We start from the raw sequence: 17,290 nt of genomic DNA, 5'->3' as shown, positions 1-17,290 counted from the left end.
GCTAATTTCTGTATTTTTAGTTGAGATGGGGTTTCACCTTGTTGGCCAGGCTGGTCTCGAACTCCTGACCTCAAGTGGTCCACCTGCCTTGGCCTCCCAAAGTGCTGGGATTACAGGAATGAACCACTTCGCCCGGGTGCACTTAGTTTCGAGGAATAGTAACAGTGAAATAGCTTAGTAGGATTGGAAGGTTTTGCCAGGCTGTGGGCCTGGACTCTGTGACCTTCCTTCCTCTGTCATGACCTAGGGTTCTTTCCTACTTCTTTGCAAAAATATTTTCTTCTCATTTATATTTCAAATGAAAGGTCACAGAGAACCCACAGCTGAAGGAGCCTTGGAATGCTTGTATGATCCAGTTGGGTGTCTAAATTAGATCTTTACTCCACCTATAGTGAGGAGCTCTCTCTTACTTTCCTCCAAAACCCGTCCACTGGGCACACCATCTCAAAGACTCTGATCATCTTGAAGGATTTGTTTCTAGGGTGACATGGTGACATCCACATGTTCTGCAAGCCTGTTTCTCAATCAGAGGTGCTTATTAGCTTCTTTAAAAGCAGTATATTTTCCCCACCCTTTGCTTCATCAGTAACGTTCAACATACATAGTGTCCTGAGCAACATTTTTCCCTCACCTGAGACAGCAGATATTCAGCACTGACGTTCTGTTTCGCTGTTCTTGTTTTCACTCCTGTTATTCTTTGTCCTCAATCTCCAGGAGAAGACGTTGGTTACGTTGCCAGTGAAATAACGATGAGCGATGAGGAGCGGATTCAGCTAATGATGATGGTCAAGGAAAAGATGATCACGATTGAGGAAGCACTTGCCAGGGTAAGCATGCAGATACCTGGTTTATATTTGTGAGGACTTGGCTTCCTGAAGTGTAAAAATGTTTGGGGCCATCAAAAGGGTATAGGAATCAGGTACCCATGTTGTCAGATAAAATATTTATTCTGTTTACTTGATACAAGCATTCTACTTTGTAAGGTGAAACTTCTACAGTCAATGAAAACACGAACGAATGAATGAATGGCAGATATTTTTGATCTGTGGATCACATTGACAGGAAAAATTCACAAGCCTTTTGAAAAGAATGTAATCAGTGGTAAAAGATTAATTATTAAATAAAAATCAAATATGCTAAAAACATTGCAAACATTAGTTTGGTTTTGTTGTTGTTGTTGTTTGAGATGGGATCTCACTGTGTTTCCCAGATTGTAGTGCAGTGGTGCGATCACAACTCACTGCAGCCTCAACCTCCTGGGCCCAAGCAATCCTCCCATGTCAGCCTCCTGAGTAGCTGGGACCACAAGTGTGTGAGACCACACCTAGCTAATTTTTAAATTTTTTACAAAGACAAGGTCTCCTCACGTTGCCCAGGCTGGTCTCAAACCTGTGGGCTCAAGTGATCCTCTCACTTCGGCCTCCCAACATGTTAGAATTACAGGTGTAAGCAAGCACACCTGGCCTATAAATATCAGCTCTATAAGATGCCTTCACAAACTGAATTTTGAATAATCTAAAGGTTATACTTACTTTCATATGTAAGTAAATATTAATTATAATTTATTGTGTTTGTTTTTTGTTTTTATTTTTATTTCCCCCTGAGTCAAGTTAGGCACTACAAGAAGCCTAATTAACCTTTAGGATACTAGAGCAGCAGTTATAATAGTAAGGCAGCAATTTATTAAGAGATTCCCTGCTTTGTTGTTGAACAACAAACCCATTGATTCTTGGATTTTCACTTTGAACAGCTAGTTCAGTACTGTGCAGATAAGTCCCAAATAAACAGGTTTGGAAATTGACAAAAACCTTCAAACCACCAAGGAACCATTGAATGAGTTAAGACTTTACCATTGTCTTGTTCCATTTTGTGCTGCTGTAACAGAATACCACAGATTGGGTAATTCATCAAGAACAGGAATTTGTTGGCACACAGTTCCAGAGGCTGGGAAATCTAATGTCAAGGGGCCCCAGCAGGTTTGATGTCTGGTGAGACTATGCTCTCCTGTGATGACGCCTTGTGTACTATGTCATCTGCAGGGGAGGAAGGCTGGATGCTTATAAGCCAGAAGGAGGAATGCCAAGAAGCTAAAGGGGGCAAACTTGCCCTTTTATAATGACAGTAATACTACCCTATCACCTCCCAAAGTTTCACCTCTTAACACCACCACACCAGCTACCAAATTCTCACCATCAGCTTGGGGAGAGACAAACATTCAACACGTAGAAACCATAACATTCAACCTATAGCAACCATTGAGTGGAATCTTAAAGGTCTGAAACCTTGAAACAGTGGCACACATATACTCAGTTTAGTTTAATATACAGTAGTTCCCTCTTACATGCAAGGGATATGTTCTAAGACCCCCAGTGGATGCCTGAAACTGCAGATGGTACCAAACCCTATACATACTGTGTATGTTTTTTCTTATGTTCCTGTGCATACATGTCCATGGTAGAGCTTAATCTATAAATTAGACATAATAAGAAATTAACAACAATAATTAAAAATAAAATAGAACAATTATAACAATATCCTGTAATAAAAGTTATGTGACAAAGATGTCCATTTTCACTACTGTTATTCAACATAGTACTGGAAGTCCTAGCTATAGCAATCAGGCAAGAGAAAGAAATAAAAGAGAACCAAAGACTCCACTGAAAAACTATTAGAACTGATAAATTAAGTAAAGTTGCAGGCTACAAAATCAACACATAAAAATCAGTAGCATTTCTATATGCCAGCAATACATAATCTGAAAAGAAATCAAGAAAGTAATCCCATTTATAATAGCTACAAATAAAATACCTAAGAATAAACTCAACCAAAGAAGTGAAGCTGTCATTGTGAAAGCTTTCATTATAATGAAAACAATAAAACATTGATGCAAGGAAAGGACACCAAAAAAAAAAAAAAAAAAGAAAAAAGGAAAGCTATTCCATGTTCATGGATTAGAAGAATCAATATCATTAAAATGGCTATACTACCCAAAGCAATCTACAGATTCAGTGCAATCCATATCAAAATACCAATAACATGCTTCATAGAATTAGAAGAAATAAACTTACACTTTGGGAGGCCGAGGTGGGCAGATCACTCGAGATCAGGAGTTCGGGACCAACCTGGCCAACATGGTGAAAGCCCGTCTCTACTAAAAATACAAAAATTAGCTGGGCATGGTGGCGCCTGTCTGTAGCAAGCTACTTGGGAGGCTGAGGCAGAAGAATGGCTTGAATCGGGGAGGTGGAGGTTGCAATGAGCCGAGATCGTTCCATTGAACTCCAGCCTGGGTGAGAGAGTGAGAATCCATCCACTCCCACCCCCCCAAAGAAAAGGAAAGAAGAAAAAATAATCTTAAAATGTATATTGAACCACAGAATACGTAGAATAGCCAAAGCCATCCTGAGCAAAAAGAACGAAACTGGGGGAATGACATTAACTGACTTCAAATCTATACTGTGGAGCTGTAGTAACCAAACAGCATGGTCCTGGCATAAATCAGACATATAGACCAATGGAATAGAATAGAAAGCCGGAAATAAACCCATCCATTTACAGTGAACTCACTTTCAACAAAGGTGCCAAGAATATACAATGGGGAAAGAACAATCTCTTCAATAAATGGTGCTGGGAAAATTGGATATTCATATGCAGAAGAATGAAACTAGACCACTCTCTCTTGCCATATAGAAAAATCTAATCAAAATGGATTAAAGACAAATCTTTAAGACTCAACTATGAAACTAGTAAAAGAAAACATTGAGGAAATTCTCCAGGACATTGGACTGGGCAAAAATGTCTTGAGTGATACCGTAAAAGTACAGGCAGCTAAAACAAAAATGGACAAATGGGATCACATCATGTTAAAATGCTTCTGCACAGCAAACAAAGCAATCAGCAAAGTGAAAAGACAACCCACATATTGGGAGAAAATATTTGCAAACTACCCGTTGGACAAAGGATTAATAAATGGTATATGTGGAACTCAAACAACTCAATAGGAAAAAATCCAATAATCTAATTTTAAAAATGGAGAAAATATCTGAATAGACATTTCTCAGAAGACATACAAAGGGAAAACAGACATGTGAAAAGGTGCTCAACACTATTGGTCGTCAGAGAAATGCAAATCAAAACTACAATAAGATATCATCTCACCCCAATTAAAATGGCTTTGTGGTACAGAGTCTCACTCTGTCACCCAGGCTGGAATGCAGTGGTGAGATTTTGGCTCAGTGGGTTCAAGGGATTCTCCTGCCTCAGCCTCCCTTAAAAGCTGGAATCACAGGTGCCTGCCACCACATCTGGCTAATTTTTTTTTTTTTGAGATGCAGTCTTGCTCTGTTGCCCAGGTTGGAGTGCAGTGGCACAATCTTGGCTCACTGCAACCTCCACATCCCAGGTTCCAACAATTCTCCTGCCTCAGCCTCCTGAGTAGCTGGGATTACAGGTGCCCACTACCATGCCTAGCTAATTTTTATATTTTTAGTAGAGACAGTGTTTCACCATGTTGGCCAGGCTGGTCTCAAACTCCTGACCTCAGGTGATCCATCTGCCTTGGCCTCCCAAAGTGTTGTGATTACAGACATGAGTCACTGCGCCTGGCCTAAAATGGCTGTTACCCAAAAGACAGGCAATAACAAATGCTGTTAAGGATATGGAGAAAGGGGGACCCTCATATATTGTTGATGAGAATATAAATTATTACAACCACTATGGAGAACTATATGGAGGTTCCTCATGATACAAAAAATAGAACTACTGTGTGATGCAGTAATCCCACTGCTAGTATCTACCCAGAAGAAGGGAAGTAAGCATAGAGCTATTTGCTCTCTCATGTTTTATTGCAGTGATGTTGACAATAGCCAAGACTTGGAAGCAATCTAAGTGTCCATCAACAGATGAGTGGATTTAAAAAATGTGGTACATATACACAGTGGAACACTACCCAGCCATAAAAAAGAGTGAGTTTCTGTCATTTACAACAACATGGGTGGAAGTGGAGGACATTATATTAAGTGAAATAAGCCAGGCACAGAAAGTCAAACTGCACAAGTTCTCACGCGTTTGTGAGGTAAAAATTAAAACAATTGAACTGATGGAGATAGAAAGTAGAATGATGGTTACCAGAGCCTGGGGATGGTAGTGAGGAGATGAGGGGAAATATGGATGGTTAATGGGTATGAAATGAATGACGAATGAAGAATGAATAGCATCCAGGATTTGCTAGCACAACAGGGTGACTACAGTCAACAATAATTTGTTGTACATTTAAAAATAACTAAAAGATTATAATTAGAATGCAGATGAGCAGGTCGGTGCTGGGGCAGGTGGTGGAGTGGGTGGCAGGTGAAAGTGACAGCCTCCTGTCCATGCTGCTCATCTCCTGCACCTTCATCCTTAGCCTGGTCTGCTTTGCCACAACAGTAACCACCTGGCCCAGCTGCCGGCTGGTGCAAAATGCTCATCATATGTTTTCTCTCCCATTCCATTCCTTGGGCATGCCATACATTTGGGAAAAGCTCAATTGAATTTCTAGAAAGTGCATATGAGAAGTACGGGCATATGAGAAGTATGGACCGTATTTAGTTTTTCTGTGGTAAGCAAGACATTTACTCCTGGAGAGAGATGTGACTGCACCACTACTCTTTTTGTTTGTTTGTTTGTTTTGTTTTGTTTTTTTTTGAGACGGAGGTTTGCCCTTTCGGCCAAGCTGAAGTGAGGTAGCATGATCTCAGCTCACTGCAACCTCCACCTCCTGGGTTCAAGCGATTCTTCTCCCTCAGCTTCCTGAGTAGCTGGGATTATAGGCACCTGTCACCACGCCTGGCTACTTTTTGTATTTTTAGTAGAGACAGGGTTTTACAATGTTGGCCAGGCTGATCTCGAACTCCTGACCTCATGTGATCCACCTGCCTCAGTCTCCCAAAGTACTAGGATTACAGGCATGAGCCACTGCATCCAGCTGACTGCACCATTTTTTAATAGTAAAACCAAAGATCTGAATGCAGAAGATGTCTACAGTCATCTCAGATACCTGGGTTTGGGAAGGGAGTTGAATGTGATATGCCTAATCCAATGTTCTTGGGGCAAGAGAAAATGTTAAAAAGTAGCCTTAATGTAGCCCACTTCAGACAGCAAGTTTCTATAACTGAAAAAGAAAAGAATACTTTCAAGTTGGGGAGAAAGTGGAGAAAAAAAATCATGTGAAGCTCTTTCTGAGGTCATAATTTGATAGCTAGCCATGGTTTACATGGAAAGGAAATCAGAAGTCAACTCAGCGAGAGGTGGCACAGCTGTGTGCATACATGAGTGGTGGCTTCAGGCCTTTGGCCTGGCTGCAGCCACCTTGGCCGCCTCTGCGTGGTTGTAGAAGCAGCTACAAAGCTCATTAAGAGCACGACTATTGTCTGTAAGGCAACCCAGAAACACAGAAACCAGAAGAAAAAAATCCAACACATTCTCCAGACTTTACTGGATTCTACAGACAAGGGTGAGCGCCTATCGGCAGATGAGGAAGTCACAGGGCTGCTTATTAGACTGTTCTCAGGGCAACATACATCCTCAGCTACTGGTGCCTAAATGAGCTGCTTCATAGCCAGAGATGAAACACTTCATGAAAAATGTCATTTGAAGCAGAAAACTGTCCGTGGAGAGGATCTACCTTCTTTAACTTATGACCGGCTCAAGATTGAAACTCCCCAGCACTTTGGGAGGCCAAGGCGGGCGGATCACCTGATGAGGTCAGGAGTTCAAGACCAGTCTGGCCAACATGATGAAACCCCGTCTCTAATAAAAATACAAAAGTAGCCAGGTGTGGTAGCACGCGCGTGTAATCCCAGCTACATGGGAGGCTGAGGCAGGAGAATTGCGGAGGCAGAGGTTGCAGTTAGCCGAGATCTCGCTATTGCACTCCAGCCAGGGCAAAAAGAGCAAAACTCCATCTGAAAAAAAAAAAAAAAAAAAGGTTGAAACTTGTATAATGACTGTATAGAAAAAGTTAAGACTTAGACTTCCTGTATTGACTATACTGAGAATGGCTAAACTGCCTCAGAGGATGTTATAGGACATACCATTCTCCAGGCCACCAAACGGGTTTATCTCCCACTGTCAGTCAAGGATTTCAAGACACTTGGGTGGAGCTTATGGATCTGAATCCTGATCAGTGATTACAGGACCACTCAACAGGAGAGAAGATTGTCTATGTGCCATTTGGAGGTGTGCGTCATCATATTGGGAAAAATTTTGCCCATGTTCAGATCAAGACAATTTGGTCCACTCTGTTTCATTTGTATGAATTTGATTTCATTGATGGATATTTTCCCACTGTAAATTATAAAACCATGATTCATCACGCCCCTAAAAACCCAGTTATCACATACAAATGAAGATCAAAATGAAAAAGGCTACAAAGAACTAATATGTGAAACATTACTGTAAGCTGAAATCATTTGAAAAGAATGAAATTTACAAAACAAACCTCAGTGTACTATCTTTTTTAGAGTAATTTTAAAATATAGCTTAATTTAGGATTTCAATATTTTATTTACTGAATGCTTTCATCCCATCTAGTGGCATTAACAGACATTTTCTAATAACTTTATGATGGATTATTAACACATGTGCTTTAAGGAAGTCAAGCTCATTAGTAAAAAAGTTGCTTAGGGAGATCTAGGTCATTGGCAGATTTTAAGTGACAATTTCTGTGTACCAGGATACCTCAGAGGTGTTGCAGGTTTGGTATCAGACCACTGCAGTAAAGGGCATATTGCAGTAAAGTGAGTCACATAAATTTGTTGGTGTTCTCAAAAAAACAGTTTCTGGATTTATTATAAGACACACCTCCTTATCTCTTCATAGAACTGAAAAGAGTTAGGGCCTTGCTCTGGATTCGGCGTTGGCTTACGAGAGCGTTGTGTCTGCTATGATCTTCTACCCAGACCACTCAAATTTTCTCCATGTCAGCAATAAGGCTGTTCCATTTTCTTACCATTTGTGTGTTCACTGGAGTAGCACTTTTCATTTCCTTCGATAACTTTTCCTTTGCATTCCCAACTTAACTGTTTGACGCAAAAGGCCTAGCTTTTAGCTTACCCTGGCTTTCAACATGCCTTCCTCACTAAGCTTAATCATTTCTAGCTTTTGATTTAAAGTGAGAAGCATGCTACTCTTCCTTTCAATTAAATACACAGAGGCAATTGCAGGGTTATTAATTGGCCTAATTTAAATATGTTGTGTCTCAGGAAATAGGGAGGCTTGAGCAGGAGGGAGAGAGATGGGAGAATGGCCGCTCAGTGGAGCCGTCAGAACACACACATTATCCGTTAAGTTCACTATCTTATATGTTTAGGTTCATGGCTCCCCAAAACAATTACAATATTAACATCCAAGGTCACGGATCACAGGTCACCATAACAGATGGAATAAGAACGAAAAAGTTTGAAATACTATAGGAATTACCAAAATGTGACAGCAGGGACTCAGAGTGAGCCCATATTGTTAGAAAAGTGGCACTGATAAACTTATTTGATGCAGGGCTACCACAAACCTTCAATTTGTAAAACGCAGTTTCTGTGATATGCAGTAAAGTTAAACTCAGTAAAATGAGGTGTGCCTGTCCCAATTTTAAGGGCTTACATAGCTCTTGGCAAATAAGTTCAGGACATTCAAATCTTTTACTTTTGCCTGGTCCAAACTTTTCTTCATTCCGGGTGTCATACATCTGATTCCCTGGAAGCACATCTTACTTCCATAAGATGTAGAAAGCCCATACTTGGAAGCTATAGGTTATTCATTTATGTGAGTAATTTGTTTGTTGTGGGGTAAGATGAGAGCGAAGGGAATACACTCACATTTAAAGCCTTGTATAAAAGAAAATAGTAGTAAATTTCTTGAAATGATAATACTCAGCATTGATGAGTGATATTGTAGAAAAATATGTCCTTTGCAATTTTAACTGGAAGCACTGTCTATAGGAAATTGAGACAGATCTATGACCATGATTTAATAATCACATTTCCTTAAAAATAATTATTTATACTAAAGACTGCTCAAGTCATTGTGATCTAATCATTAAGTATTACACATTGATCTGTTAATGTATGTATCTGATTCCAACAAGACTGTATCTGTGTGAAAGTCAGAAATAAAGTCCTTTGGAGATTAAGAAAAGAGCACTTAAAGTTTGTCGTTGACTGTCACTGATGTTTTGGCATCATGAACTTTTTTTTTTTTTTTGAGACAGGGTCTCGCTCTGTAGCCCAGGCTGGAGTACAGTGGCGTGATCATGGTTCACTGCAGCCTCAACCTCCCAGGCTCAAGCAGTTCTCATGCCTCAGCTTCCTTAATAGCTGGGACTCTAGGTAGGCACATGACACCACATCTGGCTCATTTATTTATTTATTTATTTTGAGACAGAGTCTTGCTCTGTCGCCCAGGCTGGAGTGCAGTGGTGCGATCTTGGCTCACTGCAACTCCACTTCCCAGGTTCAAGCAATTCTGCTTCCGCCTCCCAAGCAGCTGGGACTCCAGGCGCACACCACCACACCCAGCTAATTTTTGGATTTTTAGTAGAGACAGGGTTTCACCATGTTGGCAAGGCTAGTCTTGAACTCCCGACCTCAAATGATCGACCTGCCTTGGCCTCCCAAAGTGGTGGGATTACAGGCGTGAGCCTCCGTGCCTGGTCCAAACTTTTCTTCATTCCTGATGTCATACATCTGATTCCCTGGAAGCACAGCCTGAGACAGGGACTCTTGTGTATCTTAGTCTATTTAGTGTTGCTGTAAAGGAATACCTGAGACTGGGTCACTTACAAAGAAAAGGGGTTTATTTGGCTCGTGATTCTACCTGCTGGGAGATTAGTCATCTAGTGAAAACCTCAGGCTGCTTCCACTTATGGTGGAAGGCAGTGTGTGCAGAGATCACTTGGTAAGAAGAAACAAGAGGGAGAAGGGAGGTGCCTGGCTCTTTTATAACAACTGCTCTTTGGGGAAAAAATAGAGTGAGAAATCACCTTCCCCACCCCTCCCCAGGGTATGAAACTATTCTTAAGGGATCCTCTGTCATGGCCCCAAACACCTCTCTTTTGGCCCCCATCCCTAGTATTGGAATTCAATTTCAGTATGAGGTTTGGGGAAAGAGACATCCAAACTATATATAGCATTGTGCAAGTGGCTTATTGAAAGAAGGCTTTTAAGAGAAACCTCTGAGGGAGAAGGATGAAGTTGGACAGAGATGTGATTTCAGGAGGAGTCTAGCCTCACTCAACCTGATTCCAAAGGGAGTAGAGAGTCCTGGAGGGTGACTGGCATTGTAGAGTTTGTCATGCCAGGGATAAGATGTCTGAAAGCTGATTGCAGTTGGGGAGCAGCCATCTAGATATCTTTGTGGAGACAGCTTCTCTTAGTCATGTTCTCTAGAGCAGGGTGTGTGAATTTATATCTACTGGACATTCTTATAAAGTCATTAAGGTAATCTGGGCATCTGGTATACCAGATGTGTATAAAGTCATTAAGGTAATCTGGGCATCTGGTATACCAGCTGTGATTGCACTACTGCACTCCAGCCTGGGCAACAGAGCAAGATTATGAACCAGGAACCTAGATGTATTATTGAGTCATTTCCTTGTAAAAGCTATTGTGCATCAAATCACAGAGATTTGGACACATATAGAGTCCATAGGAGGTTTTCAAAAAATTGATCCCATGGGGAGAAGTTGGAAGGGATTTATCTCAAAAGAAGTAGAAAAGAACTTAATCACAGTCTTTGAATGTCTGAGGGTTGTTGAAGAGTACATCTTTCGGATGTCCTGGAGAATGTTTGATTGTTTGTTTGTTTTTAAAATCTCTACTGAGGACAGATTAGAAAGAAATGAATTTAAAAAGCAACTGGAGTGGATTTCGGTTTAATATAAATGCTCTTTATAGTAAGTACTGGTAGAAATTGGAACATTATGATATATCTCTCCCTAAAGGTCTCCAAGATGGAATAAGCATTACTCTTTTAAAGATGGCCATCATTCTAAAAAATCATGTCATGGACTTCAGCTGTGAGAAAACAGTGAGATTTGGGATCACAGGATGTGAGGGAATGTTTTTGCTTAAGACACACACACATACACATACCTTAAAATGTCATTATTTTATAACTCCTGGAATTAATGTAAAACACTACAGATTTGCTTTAAAAGGTATGCATTCTTTAATGAACTTACAAATGGTCATGCCTTCATGAAATTATAATTAAACCAAAACTTCTTGAACCAAAGTGGAATATAAAAATGTAATTATAACAGGTAATTATCAATGTAATAACCTGTGTAATTACATGTTTGTTTGTTTGTTTTTTTTCTTGTGCAGTGCACTTAAAAAAAAATAGAGATCTTGTTTTGTAACTTTAAAACACTTAGAATTGTATAATTAGGATAATTTAAAAAACAGTTTCCAGGTGCAGTGGCTCACACCTCTAATCTCAGCATTTTGAGAGGTGAAGGCAGGCAGATCACTTGACAAGTCCAGGAGTTCAACACCAGCCTGGATATCATGATGAAACCTCATCTCTACAAAAAGATACAAAATAATTAGCTGGTTGTGGTGCCATGCTCCTGTAGTCCCAGCTACTCAGGAGGCTGAGATGGGAGGATTGCTTGAATCATGGATATCAAGGTTGCAATGAGCCGTGATTGCACTACTGCACTCCAGCCTGGGCAACAGAGCAAGAGCCTGTTACAGAAAACAAACCAAAAAGCCAGTTGCGTGGCAAAGTTTGGTTAGGGCACAGAATTAAAATCTCTATCAGAACAGCACACATACTTTTAGGCCCCAAAGTAGATAATAGAGATGAGCATACAGCAGGAAAAAAAAAAATCATCATATATGATTGACTAGTTAGAAATTTGTACCTGTTTTCCTTAAAGCTGAAAGTTATTTAGTGGCTCCTAGGAGATGCAGCTAAGGTTGGGTATAAACATGGACTAGAGAACTGGAGACCTGATAATCTCATGATAATCTTATTTTCCAACAGGCAGATACTCTCAATCATACAGGGAGAATGTAGCATTTCACAAGCCAATATATCAAAATGGAGAGGACATCCTAGTGTGTAACATAATATAAAGACTGGAACAATCTAAGTGTCCCTAATGTAACAGAAAGATTACAATGATTAACACCCCTAATACCCAAAAGTTTAAACATGTCAAGTTAATGTGAACTTTGAGCTTTCTTTTCTCTGAAAGCACAGTGGTAATAATAATAGTATTATGATAACCCTATTGCTTTGATATGGTGTGCTGAGAGTTTTGCTGCATTATCTTAGTTAATTCTGGTAACAGCTCTGTCAGATAGATTTATTGTCATGCCTGTATTCCAGGTGGAGGAACCAAAACATAGAGGGGTTAAATAACTTGTCCCCAGGGCTCCCAGCTGGTATTTGGTTCTGCATTCAAGCTCTTACTCAATATTCAGTACTGCCTACCTCCTCCCACGCAGAAAATTCCCCATGCAGAAAAGAATTTCACAGGTTGAAGTCACAGTTGTGAAAGTGGCTTTTTCCTAGAGGAATAATTGTCATTGTAGTGGCACTACCACATCCTCAAGCTCCAGGGCTTCAGGATTGTCCAGTCACCATCACGTGGGCTGTCAGGTTCACTTATTTCTGTTTTTAAGTTGCTTGGCTCATGGAACATGATTTGATCACTGTCTTAAATTCATATGTGCACACTGCTTTGTAATAGGATTTGAATGCAGTGACAATTGTTTTGAACCCCAGAGCTCAATTTCTGTGTGACACCTGGGCTCTCACTCTCACTATCTCACATTCCGAAAGATCTCATCTTGCTAAGTTAAATTTGCTCACTTATTTGGGAAGTATGGTAAAATAAGTTATAAAAATTTTTTTAAAGTAAATCTGCTCACTTTGCTATAGCCTGCCTGCCTACCTGCCTGCTTTCCTTCCTTCCTTCCTTCCTTTCTGATGGAGTTTCGCTCTTGTTGCCCAGGCTGGAGTGCAGTGGCATGATCTCAGCTCACAGCAACCTCTGCTCCCCAGGTTCAAGCAATTCTCCTGCCTCAGCCTCCTGAGTAGCTGGGATTACAGGTGCTGCCACCACACCCAGCTAATTTTTGTATTTTTAGTAGAGACGGGATTTCACCATCTTGGCCAGGCTGGTCTCGAACTCCTGACCTCAGGTTAACCAACCCACCTTGGCCTCCCAAAGTTCTGGGATTACAGGTGTGAGCTACTGTGCCTGGCCTGCTATAGGATTTCAATTGTCTTTCTGTATTTTTCAAAAATGAGAAACCTTGTTTCTGAACCTAAACTTTCAATATCTCTAAGATCTCCATAGAGAGACCATCCTCAAAGGTCTCCAATAACCCCGTAACGTCTGTTAGGTTATAACGTTGGACTAGCAACTTGAAGCCATTTTGAACAAGACAAGCATGTGATTTTTAAAACTGTTTCAGGGTCGGGTGTAGTGGCTCACACCTGTAACCCTATCATTTTGGGAGGCTGAGGGGGTGGAACACTTGAGCTCAGGATTTTGAGACCAGCCTGGGCAACATGGCGAAACCCCATCTCTACAAAAAAAAAAAAAAAAAAAATTAGGTGGGCATGATGGTGCATGCCTGTAGTCCCAGCTACCTGGGATGCTGAGGTGGGATCGCTTGAGCCTGGGAGGTCAAGCCTGCAGTGAGCCATGATTGCACCACTGCACTGTAGCCTGGGTAACAGTGTGAAACCCTGTCTCAACAACAACAACAAATATATATATATATAATGTTTCAGGGTTTGACCCTGTTTCACTAAAATGTCTGTAGTCTATCATTTTCTCTTCCTAAAAAGGACATGCATGTTTTTGACTTACATACTTGGGAAGGTAATTCAGAGGCCAAACTACAGACAATTTCTTTATAATCAAGCTGAGGAAACATAAGTGTTGATGTTGGAGGGGGAAAGTGAAAATTCTTTCTGGAACACAGGATACAAAGAGTCCATTTTGCCTGTTGATTTGACTTAGATGAAAACTCATAGGGCAGGGTGGTTATCTTCCTCTTGGTTTTGGGAAAGGTGTCTTTGGCTGGCACTTAGTTACCAACACTGGCATGAAGAAGGTACCCAAAGTCATCTCTCTGCTGCTTGAGCACAAGATTGTGAACCAGGAACCTGGATGTATTATTTGAGTCATTTCCTTGTAAAAGGTCTGGCCAGTGTCTGGCCATTCTTTCCATTTCAGTATCCATTTCTTCTTGTTGCAGCTCAAGGAATACGAGGCCCAGCACCGGCAGTCGGCTGCCCTGGACCCTGCTGACTGGCCAGATGGTTCTTACCCAACATTTGATGGCTCATCAAACTGCAATGTGAGTTTACCATGTCTTTGACATCTTGATCACCTATACTGATAAGGGACAATCTTCACCATTTTAGCCTTTGGATTTCTTTTCGCAACTTCCAACTTGCACCTGGGTCTGCAAAGAAGTGTCTGTTCATATAGATTGCTTATTTTCTCTACCTGACAGAGACTCATCTACAGTCCTCATAGTGTTATCATGCTGGGGGTTTGTTTTTTATTTTTATTTTTATTTTTTATTGCAGTAAAGTATACGTAACATGACGTTTACCATATCAGCTACTTTAAAGTGTTCGGTGATACTGCTGAAAAAAATTAATGAAGACATAAATAAATGGAAAGATACCCTATGTTTATTGACTGGAAGATTTCATATAGTTAAAATGACATTACCCAAGTCAATCTAAAGATTCATTGCAATTCCTATCAAAATCCCAATGATATAAAAAACTCAAACTAAGATTAATGTGGAATCTCAAGGAACCTTTAAATTGAAAAAAAAAAAAACCTTAAAAAACAAGAACAAAATTGGAGGTGTCATACTTCCTAATTTCAAACATACTATAAAGCTATCATAATCAAAACAGCATGGTACTAGCAAAATGACAGAGTCCAAAGGAATAAAATAGCCCAGAAATACATCATCAGTTTTCAATATATAAGTCTTGCTTCCGTAATGAAGTTTATTTCTAAATATTTTATTCTTTTTGATGTTATTGTAAATGACAATGCTTTTTAAATTTTTTTCAAATTGTTTATTGCTAGTGTATAAAAATGCGGTGGATTTTCTTGTGTTGATATTCTATCCTGTCACTTTGCTGAATTTATTAGCTATACAGGCTGTGTGTGCATGCGTGTGTGTATATGTGTGTGGGCGCACATAGTATTAGGGTTTTCTATATATAAGATCATGTCTTCAGGAGGCTGAGGTGGGAGGATCGCTTGAGCCCAGAAGTCCAAGGCAGCAGTGAGCTGTGATTTTACCACTGCACCCCATCCTGTGTCAAAATAAAAAAATTAAAATAAAAATAAAAAAAGAAAACAAGATCATGTCTTCTGCAAATAATAATAATAATAATAATTTAACTTTTATTTCCATCTTGCATACCTTATATTATTCATACTGTTTCAATATGACCAAAACAGTGCTTCTTATTCTACAAGTTCCATAGGGATGATAGGAATGAAGGCTCCAGAATTTCATATAGCTTTTTTTTTTTTTTTTTTTGATAGAGTCTTGCTCTGTCACCCAGGCTGGAGTACAGTGGCGTGATCTCGGCTCACTGCAACCTCCACCTCCCAGGTTCCAGTGATTCTCCTGCCTCAGCCTCCCGAGTAGCTGGGACTATAGGTGTGCACCCCTACACTCAGCTAAGTTTTGCATTTTTTAGTAGAGACAGGGTTTCACCATATTGGCCAGGCTGGTCTCGAACTCCTGACCTCGTGATCTGCCCGCTTCAGGCTCCCAAAGTGCTGGGATTACAGGCGTGTGCCAGCCTCATAAAGACATTTTAGGGTGTCGTCTTCACAATGTGTGGAGCAGAAACAGAAGGAATTACCTCTTTTCATGTATTATATAGTTTTATTTTGTTTTTTAGGTTATCTTACCCTTAAAATTTGGAAACAACCCCATCTCCCTGTCTTCAATCTCTTGTCTTTTACTATCTGTGTTCCATACAACCAGTCATCTTTCTAAAACATCCGTCTTCTCTTGCAATTATGTTTTGAAAAGGCTGATGGTTTTCCATTTCTATAAGATAAATTCCACACTTCTTGGCACACTTAAAATTCTATGTGTTCTGGCTTTAATCAATTTATTAAATCTCATATTCTATCTCCACACCCAATACCCTCTGTGACATATTGGACCTCATATGCATGACTGAACAAACCTTGTGCTTTTCATTCTTCAGCACTTTAACTCACATAATTTCTTTATCTAAAATGTTTTCCTCCAAATTTTTCCTGGTGAAAATCTGAGTTTTTCAAGGTGGAGTCCAGCTGTTCCTTCCTCTCTGAAACTTTCCTTCCCGTCCTCAAGCGTATTTATTGCTTCCTATTATGTGCTTTTGTTAAACTGGCTTTATAGATCAAACCTAAACAGTTATCCTAGAATATCAAAATTGATTGTACATATTTCAGCCTCCTTGGAAATAGTGACCCCCTTGGGCAAGGAAGACTGTATTGTTTGTTTCTCCAATGTCCAACTCCTATAGAAATATTTCAAGAAGAGCATTATATTTGAACATTCATTCTGTTGTTGTTGTTGTTGTTGTTGTTGAGACGGAGTCTCACTCTGTCGCCCAGGCTGGAGTGCAGTGGCGTGATCTCAGCTCACTGCAACTTCTCGGCTCAGTGCAACTTCTGCCTCCTGGGTTTAAGCAATTGTCCTGCCTCAGTGTCCAGATTAGCTGGGATTACCAGTGTCCAGATGCGCCACCATGCCAAGCTAATTTTTCTATTTTTAGTAGAGATGGGGTTTCACCATGTTGGCCAGGCTGTTCTCGAACCTTTGACAGGTGATTCACCCGCCTCGGCCTACCAAAGTACTGGGATTATAGGCGTGAGCCACCTCACCTGGCCTGAACATTCATTCTTCCTGGCTGCTTTAAAAGCATGTTTTATGTTTTGCAACTACAGATTCAGTCTTTATCTTTTTTAGTATCTAAGCAACAAATGGCGGTTTATCAGAAATAAATATAATCCTTCCATCATCTCCCAGTTTCCTGAATCAAGCACCAGATTTCCATTGCAGCTAAAAAACAAAGGATTATGAATTTGAAAGCCCTGTCTGGTTTACTTTTGTGTGAAAGTGACTGAGACATTACTGTTTATAATAATAAATGTATCATAGGCCAGCCAGCAATGTGTCCTGGGACGATGAGGTAATCAAAAGAGCCGTGTCCATGGTTTTCAGTGTGCCTTTTTGGGTCTCTGATC

At 40.3% G+C, this 17,290-nt stretch overlaps 1 protein-coding gene across 2 annotated transcripts in view; it reads left to right on the top strand.

The window, feature by feature from the left end:
- The window catches only part of SASH1 (SAM and SH3 domain containing 1), a 362,686-nt gene that overhangs the window by 285,063 nt on the left and 60,333 nt on the right, over positions 1 to 17,290 (top strand). For both annotated transcript variants that reach the window (XM_033235129.1, XM_033235128.1), the window contains exons 7-8: positions 715 to 827; positions 14,259 to 14,360. In XM_033235129.1, the coding sequence (XP_033091020.1) occupies positions 715 to 827; positions 14,259 to 14,360 (215 nt within the window). The remainder of the gene's footprint in view (positions 1 to 714; positions 828 to 14,258; positions 14,361 to 17,290) is intronic.

The sequence above is a fragment of the Trachypithecus francoisi genome, unplaced genomic scaffold (genome assembly GCF_009764315.1).
Source record: "Trachypithecus francoisi isolate TF-2019V2 unplaced genomic scaffold, Tfra_2.0 Lachesis_group15, whole genome shotgun sequence".
NCBI lineage: Eukaryota > Metazoa > Chordata > Mammalia > Primates > Cercopithecidae > Trachypithecus > Trachypithecus francoisi.
Note: the sequence above shows the minus strand (reverse complement) of the source record. Positions and strands in the feature narration are given on the sequence as shown.